Here is an 8,496-nt window from a genome sequence, read left to right as displayed (position 1 = left end):
ACCACACACCTCGCACACACACCTCTCACACACACACACACCTCACACACACAGACACACACACAGCCAAATAACCAATTTGGGCAACTCCCATACTTGCAGCTGCCCACACACTGATGAGCATAGCATACACACATGCACACACACACTCACATACATGCAGAGTTAATAACCAATGCAGAAAATATCCTATATACTGTATATACTGTACACAGATTCATACTGACACACACCCATGCACACATAGGCACGCATGAACACACACACACACACACACAGACACAGTCTCCTCTCCTCTCAGGTGGTGCTGTGTTAACGATTCCTCCTGAGGGAGTAACTACTGGCCAAGACCAGCAGCCAATCAGTATCCATCATGCCTTCCCACCCCTGTTCCTCCCACTGTGCAAAAGTCTTACCACATTATGTTATTATGGGATGCCCGATATTTCTTGTTTACTATGCCTGTTGTGCTCAACAGTTGAAAATTCCATCCATCGCTGACTATCACAGCGTGAGGAATCTTCCAGAAATGTGTGCTTTCATAGCGGCCAGTCAATATTGCCATTGCACGGTCCCTGCACATGATTTTACATATTAGCAGCATCCATGGGGAATTTGAATAGGTGGTTCATGTGAATGTCTGCTAAAGAGAACGCCGAGGTGAGAGATTTTAACACCACCGCTGTGGCTTGGGTTTGCGGTTATGTAATGCAATTATAAAACAGCCGTGAGTGTATTTCTGTCCAATGCCCACCTGTGGAACAGAATCCACTCCATGGAGCGCTTGTGCGCGGTTTTGAGTGGGTTAGCTATTCAACAAGAGCTTGGTGTGTGTGTGTGTGTGTGTGTGTGTGTGTGTGTGTGTGTGTGTGTACAAGAACATGATATGGTTCCCCCGAAAAAGGAATATTTTTGTCAGTGTGAGTCTGTGTGTGTGTTCTCTTTTTTAATGTTCGGTGAGAGTTCAGACAAGGCTGTTAAGCTACTCTCTCACACACACACACACACACACACACACACAGATACATATGCTCATCTTGCTGTGGAGGAATTCACAGATCTCTTTAGAACCCGTGCACCTATAATTTGCACATCTCCTAGCAACAAGCCTTTGAAAGCCTAAATATAACCACTTACCAAGGTGTCGCATCGAGACCGAGACCAGCTCTGCTGACGATGGTAGCTGTGCATGTGTGTGCATGCTTATATGTGTGTGTGTATCCATGTGTGTGCACACCACCATAACTGTGCGGCGTACTGACATTCTGTAGCCTTCCTTACGCATCATTGAAGATGGGTGTGTAAGCGCTCAAAGGTATAACCTGGTCCTGACATGAGTGAGTGTGTGTGTGTGTGTATGTGTGCACATCTGCATTCTTCTGCTTTTTCAAGACACTTTTGGTTATTTCTGCCGTCGCATGCGAGCACCAGGCACCTAGCGGAGACCGAAAAAGATGCCCTATTCACAGATCATCCTCGCCCATCCGGCGCCTCTTCTCCGCGTCTCCCAAAGTGTGAAGCACACACACACACACACACACACACACACTTACACAAGAATACCCAGAATAGAGCGCTGCCACACAGACCTTTCTGAGTCGGTCGCCGTCGGTAGTCTCACAAGAGACTTATTTTCGTTAACACATGTACCCTTTCCCCAGGTGGATGACACGCGTCTCTCGCCAAAAGTGAAAACAAACCTCATAAACAGTGCGAGAAATACCCAGAACCACCCAAAGCGTGTGAACGCAGACAGGCCGAGCGCCCGCTATCTTCTTCGCCACCCTAGGCTGGCTGGTGTGATCGATTGATTTCTTAGCGGGCACCATAATTGCTAATATTTGCTGAACACTTCAGACTCAATTAAGCATGGCCATGCCGACAGCTGTCGTAATGAATTTCATGCCCGCGCCGTCCACATAAATGATTACATAACGCTGGCCGACTGAACACGAAAGAGGAAGTGATTAGTTTTATTCTCATCGGTGCTTGTTTGAGGACGGAGGGGAGGGGTTTTTATTGTTGGCCAGCTATTAAATGGATCGTTGGAAAGTTCCAGTGCCGGTAACTCGCAGTCTGTTTTCTCACGAAACGTTAAGTCAAAGTTAAAGTCTTTCTGCTATGCGTCACAATTGACTCAACCTTAATTTTGAGAAAGTTTATCTTGTCGGGGGTGTTGCCCAATGACAAAGTGCTCTTCCTTAAAAAGAAAAGAAATACAATTTGTTGTACAGTCACTGTTAGGGGGAAGGGGGCATAGTATAGGGGACATTTTAATCAAAAGCTAAAAGTGAAATCTAATCTTCTAATTTTAGTAAATGTCTCTGTTCTTGATGCACAACAACCGATCCCCCATTATTAATCAAACATTTTCTCTCTTAACGCCAAATGCCTGACAGAGTTAGCGTCAGCTTCAGGCTTTTCCCTTCAGAGTCTGCACACAATAGTAGTGAGGGGACTTGGAAGAAAGAATCAAATTAAAAAAGAGGCGAGCCAGCCAGCGTATAATGGCCCACAGAGGGACGGCATGAGACCATGATGATGAGGGGACTGAGAGAAAGGGAATGCATGGAGAAAAGGAGACAGACGAGAGCGCCAGTCGTGAGAAGCTCGTATGGAAGGGTAGCCCGCTCTGATTGAGAGAGTCTGGGAGAAAAAGACGACGAAGTTGGGAAACAAAGGGAGCGGGCAGAATGAAAGTGATCGGGGGCTAAACGCTTGTCTGTCTCTCAGTGCCGCTCTGACTGAAGTGTGAGCAGAATTTTGTGGGTGGGTGTGGGTGTATTTGAATGAGTGTGTGTGTGTGTGTTTTTTAGTCATTCTGTGTGAATTTACTCATCAGGCATATCAAAGCTGAACTGTCACTTAGATTTTTCTGGGATTTCGATTTTGTTTCCTCCTGTGTGTTTTTGTGACCCCCCCCCCCCCCAAACACACACACACACACACACACACACACAGTACATACAGTACACAATTACACACACACACACAAAGACAAATCTGCCAAATCACACGAGTGCGTTTGTCTGTGGGGAGTTAAAGGTCCAGGGGCGGTGAGAGGACAGGACCCTTGACGACAGACCAGTCCCATCTGCTCCCCCTCCTGAGGAAATGACTCAAGCATGAGATTGACGCCAAGCACTTTCAATTCGCCGCGCTCGCACTACCCGCGCCTTGCCTGCTCCACCTCAGCAGTGTCCATAAAATGTGTTTTAGGGTAGAGCGAGCCGATTGATCATACACACACACACACACACACACAAAGCACAGGCCAAACCTGTCACAAAAGCTAATCAATAGGAGGAATTTGAATGTTAGGCAATTTGAAGAAGAGCTGATAAGCAAAAAATATATACTGAGAAGACAATTGTTGCATATATGCAACAATTCAAAATAGAGAAATATGCTGTCTTGTTTATGCTGTAAGAGGAAAGAGGTTGTTTTCTAAACATTTGTAATATTATTGGAGGCTTATGGAGTCCTTATCTGTGGCGGTGGCTTGATATGTTTCGCTGCTCTGGTTGGCTGTGGTGAATGTGTTGGGGAAAACAATGCATGTGTCTCAATGGGGAATTGTTTCTGTCACTGCAGCGAGGTATTGTAATGCACTGTGACTGTATTTCACGATCTCATACAGCTTGTGTGATGGGTAGTGAAGGGCCAGATGGCTTAGGGGAAGTGTGTGTGTGTGTGTGTATGAGAGAGTGTGTGTGTGTGTGTGTGTGTGTGTGTGTGAGTGTGTGTAAAAAAACTGCAATTTGTTGAAAAAATCTTGTGAATCAGATGGGAGGGATGTTTTCCATGACCCACCTAACACCTCTCTCTCTCCTTCCCTCTCTCTTTCTATCTCTCTCTCTCTGTTCATGTCTCTCCTTCCCTCTCTCTCCCTCTCTCTATCTCTCTGTCCCTCCCTCTCTCTCCCTCTTCTCTTGACTTTTTTTGTGTGTGTTTGCGGTGTAAGCCTTATCAGTTTGAGGTTTTAATGTTTTACGTGCTTCAGTGGTGTGAGTGTGTGAGAACGTAAGGCAATGATTTAATGAAGGAATATTAACTTATCTCTCCCTCTCTTTCTCTCCCTCTCTCTCTCTCGACAGATGTGCTGGTGAGTGGGAAGGCGTGTGACTGTGACGCCGTGGCCGAGTGCCGCGTGGGAGAGCCGGTGGCGCTGGAGGTGCGGCTGACCAATCGGAGCCGGGCGGCGGTGGGGCCCTTCGCCCTGAGCGTGGTGCCCTTCCAGGACTACCAGAACGGCGTGCACAGCTACGAGCTCAGCGACGCGGTCACCTTCATCGGCTCCAACACCTTCCACATCAACACGGTACCAACACACACACACACACACACACACACACACACACACACACACACACACACAGGGCAGTGGGCCTTCACAGCCTACAGTATTGGCATGCTATGTGTACAGCATTATAACAGAGAAATGTGATCAAATGTGAAATGTGAACAACACTTTTGGTAAACAGGAGTTTTAAAAAGTTTTAAAAATAAACATAAAACAACAAACACATTTTAGAGAGATCAATACAACCGATTCCCCCAATAACTGCCAGTAAACAAGCTTGCTAGTATCTTAAAGGGATTCTTCTTGTGCACTTCATGTTTGCTGGCAACTAACTTCAGAAATCCACCACTTTCACAAGTCTAAACTCCACTGGCTTGAATGAAGTTGTTTCATTTCCAGGAGGGAGGTATTTACATCCTGGCACCTTATTAGAGTCCAGTGGTCATTTGAACACGGATCTATGTGCCACTGCTTGGTCTCTCTTTCTTTCCCTTTCTTCCTTTTTTCTTTTCTTTCCTTACCCCCCACCCCCCTCTGCATAACATAGCATATCATAGAATCATATAACACCATATGTGATTAAAACATAAGCAGACACACAGGCACACACATGCACACACACACACATTTACATTTTAATTACCGGTAGTTGCAATTATTAATATAAATGAACTAGTGTTTGTGCCAATATATACGAATTTGTGGTGTTGGGTAGGGGGGGGGGGGTGAGTGAGGAGACACAGCTTGCTACCAATAGGCAGGTGTTGGAATCCTCTCCCAAAATTACTGCAAATTTGCTCCTCCAGCTTTATGAAATGTGGGATGGTTTTGTTAAAGATGTCAAAGTATTGGTCAGTTTGGGGCAGATACTTCGCACAAGTGCATCTCAGATTCTCAGACCTGTCATACAGTGACCACATACCCTTTGCTCTTTGGATAGCCATACTTATTTGTCTGCCATTCTTAATAATGGCTTGACTGTGGTCACTCAGCCTGGTGAGGATCTGTCTCTGCTCTGTATCTCTGACAGTGTAGATATTTCCTGCCAATCGACACTCTCATACAGGGCACTAATTTGCATTCTAATCTGTGCTATGCTTTGGTTTTATCCCTCCAATGTTCCAAATAGGATTATTTGTTTTTCTTGTTAATTTTTTTCCATTTTGATTGGTTTGGAAAGCAGTGCTGGTCTGAACATAACTCTTTGTTAGGGGTTAGTGGATTACTTAGTTTCAAAACCAACCGACTCGAGGGACTGGACTTAGGGCTCAGTAAGTTGGGACTGAAATGCTTTAAAGCGAATTTTGTCTTTCTCTCTCCCTCTCACTATCTCTCTCTCACACACACATTCACTCTCCCTCTCTCACTATTTCTCTCACTCTCTTTCTCTCTCTCTCTCACATGCGTTCTCTCTCATGGCCTATCTCTCACCCTGTTTTTTATTTCTCCCCTCTCCCTTTCTCTCTCTCTCTCTCTCTCTCTCTCTCTTTCCCTCCATCCTCCTGGCGGCCTCAGGTGGATCCATCCGAGGGGTCAGTGTGTCGCGGGGCGCTGCTCTTCCTCTACACGGGAGACTTCTACCTGAACATCAAGTTCCAGGATGACCGCTTGGGCTCGGGCCCTGGCCGAGAGCTGCCCGCCGCCTGGTTCTGCCTGCCCAGTGTGCACATCCGCACCCTGGAGTCCCCCATCGAGAACGGCGCCTGAATGGGACCGAGAGAGGGAGAGCCTGCTGGGGAGAGCCACTGGAGGAAGAGAGAGAGAAAGAGAGAGAGAGAGAAAGGGAGAGAAATGAAGGATGTGTGAGGATGTAAGATGAAGGGAGATTTGTTGTAAAGGGCAAATCTGCTTTTATAGGTTTATGTAGTGTTACGTAGCATACATATTTACATGCTACGTGTAACTACGTGTTTGCATACATACAGACACACACACACACACACACACACACACACACACACACTAAACACACACACACACACACACATAGACAGACAAGTTATGTATATTAGGCACTGGATTTTGATGGTGTGGGAGGTGGCTGTCTCATAACGATGGCATGTAAATATGTTTTATAATGTTGCGTTCACTGTTTGGACAGATTTTATTGCATCATCCTAGTGACGAGCTATTTTCTTTTCCTAGCATCAAGTGTAAATGGGAGCCAAACTCATCATGTGTTAGAGATTTGGACATCTCTCTACAGGAGCACTGATGACGCTGAGCACAGGTCACATTTTGCTTGTGTTACTTACCTGTGCAATACTTTTCATGTGTTTGGTACTTTTCCTAGTGCCTGGAAAAACAAATTCACACAGTAAATGTGATGTCTGTGAGAAGTCCAAAAGACTTCCAATAAACAGTGGCATATTTTCTCCCTTCCTCCAACCCAGATCCCCAGCCTCACAGCGTCCATTTCTCTTTGCCCCCCCCACTTCTCTCTCTCAAAAACAAGAGCGATCAATCATAATGCTTTTAGTGGAAAGGGGCCTCGCGTGAGAGTGAGACTTTTCTGAGAAAATGAGTTCCTGTCCACCCCACACCCCAACCTCTCTCTCTCTCTCTCTCTCTCTCTCTCTCTCTCTCTCTCTCTTGCTGTCTCCCACTGTTCTTTCTCCATGTCTGGCTCGGGGAAGGAGTGTTAAGGGCTGACAAAGCCACTGCGCTAAGTGGCCATTTAGCCCTTGATACCGGATGAATATGTGAGAGAGAAAAAAAAAACGTCCCTCCAGTTCCCATCAGCTTCTTAGAGTGGACAGTCCCACTGGATGTCATCCTATGAGCTTGTCTCTAAATGAGCTCCAGGCAAAGGCATAAGAGGATGTTATTTTTTTTTTTTCTTCTTCTAGTGATTTATATTATGAAACTTGCATTTAAGCCAAAATGGAAAATTGAACAGTTATTATGAATCATGATTTTGTTTTGAACGTTATTTAATTGCAGGCTTCAATTAAACACTGAATGTAAAATATATATTCATCATTTATGACGGTGAAACTCATCAGGAGAAATAGCCTGTATTTATGAGTAGCAAACCCACTCGCACAAGCTGTGCAGTAATGTCAATTCTCTTCACTCCACTTTTCATCTTTTTTGTTGTTGTCGTGTTTTCATTATTTGACTTAACAATTGTGCTACTGAGATTTGTTTGTGAAGATAATTTTTGATGTTGTTCTCAATCAATTTCTCTCTATTAAAAACAAAATGTCACTTAAATGCTAAGAGGCTACATCCTGTGTATGTTTTGACCAGCAGTCCAAAACAAGTATCTACCAAAGTTGCTCAGTATTGATGCGATCACACTCCCCGATGTCCTCTTGATACATCTCAAAACGTATACCAGGCCCCTCTGGTTTGTCAGACTAAATTAAGTGCTATCAAGTGTAAGACTCAATTAGACTTTTATTGATGTGCAATCATGCAATCAAATTAGAAGCACATCAAATAAAGGGACTTCTGATTAAAAAAGGAACCTTGAATCAATTACCGCACTAAAGCATTGAGGCAAGCTAGCTCTTAATGTAAGCAGTAATGCATCCAGCATGTAGCACCAGCAGAGGTTGGCTATTCAGATATTCAAGAGGATATTTTAGCAAACAGATTAATGGATTGCTTGGCTCGCTCTACTTTAAGTCTGGAAGTGTCACACCTCCGCTCCAAATATGAAATTAACTCAGTCCCACTTTACATCAAGTGCCCTTCTGACATCTGATTGATTCATTAATTAAATGCTGGAGTATTAGTACAATTTAACTTCTCACAGATCCCATCAGGATAATAGACCCAACCAAGAGTATCTACACATAACACAGTGTGGTAGCCTCTACCCAATTGTAGGATTAATTAGTAAGTGCATGCATTAGGGCTCATGCAATTATGCACTGATTTGAAATGAAACCAGTTAAACTTTCACACAGAAGTTCGCAACAGTCAATCTTTCACACACTTTCACATTTCTGCAGAACTTACATGGGTGTGAAATGAAACAGGATGAAGCAGCACATCTGGTCTGTGGTTCGATATCCATATATATATTGATATATGTCGATATACTGTATTGCGAATGTGCTGGCATACATACAAATGGATGGGCTTTGTATGTCTGCTCTTTGCTGGTGCCTATAGGTTCACAAATTTAACACATGAATTTAACCCCCTCGCCTAAAGACAAAACTGTTGCTATTCATAAAGCC

At 44.5% G+C, this 8,496-nt stretch overlaps 1 protein-coding gene across 1 annotated transcript in view; it reads left to right on the top strand.

The window, feature by feature from the left end:
• trappc9 (trafficking protein particle complex subunit 9) overlaps positions 1-7,525 on the top strand; it is a 233,026-nt gene extending 225,501 nt beyond the window's left edge. The window contains exons 22-23 of the mRNA XM_076301892.1: positions 4,098-4,321; positions 5,819-7,525. Of these exons, the coding sequence (XP_076158007.1) occupies positions 4,098-4,321; positions 5,819-6,010 (416 nt within the window). The 3' untranslated portion in view covers positions 6,011-7,525. The remainder of the gene's footprint in view (positions 1-4,097; positions 4,322-5,818) is intronic.
• Positions 7,526-8,496: the final 971 nt, after the last annotated feature.

Source organism: Alosa pseudoharengus, unplaced genomic scaffold, assembly GCF_046254945.1.
Source record: "Alosa pseudoharengus isolate Yale_2024_CS ecotype anadromous, Long Island Sound unplaced genomic scaffold, YU_APseudo_1.1 YU_APseudo_1.1_scf_23, whole genome shotgun sequence".
NCBI lineage: Eukaryota > Metazoa > Chordata > Actinopteri > Clupeiformes > Clupeidae > Alosa > Alosa pseudoharengus.
This window is presented reverse-complemented; position numbering and strand designations above follow the sequence as displayed.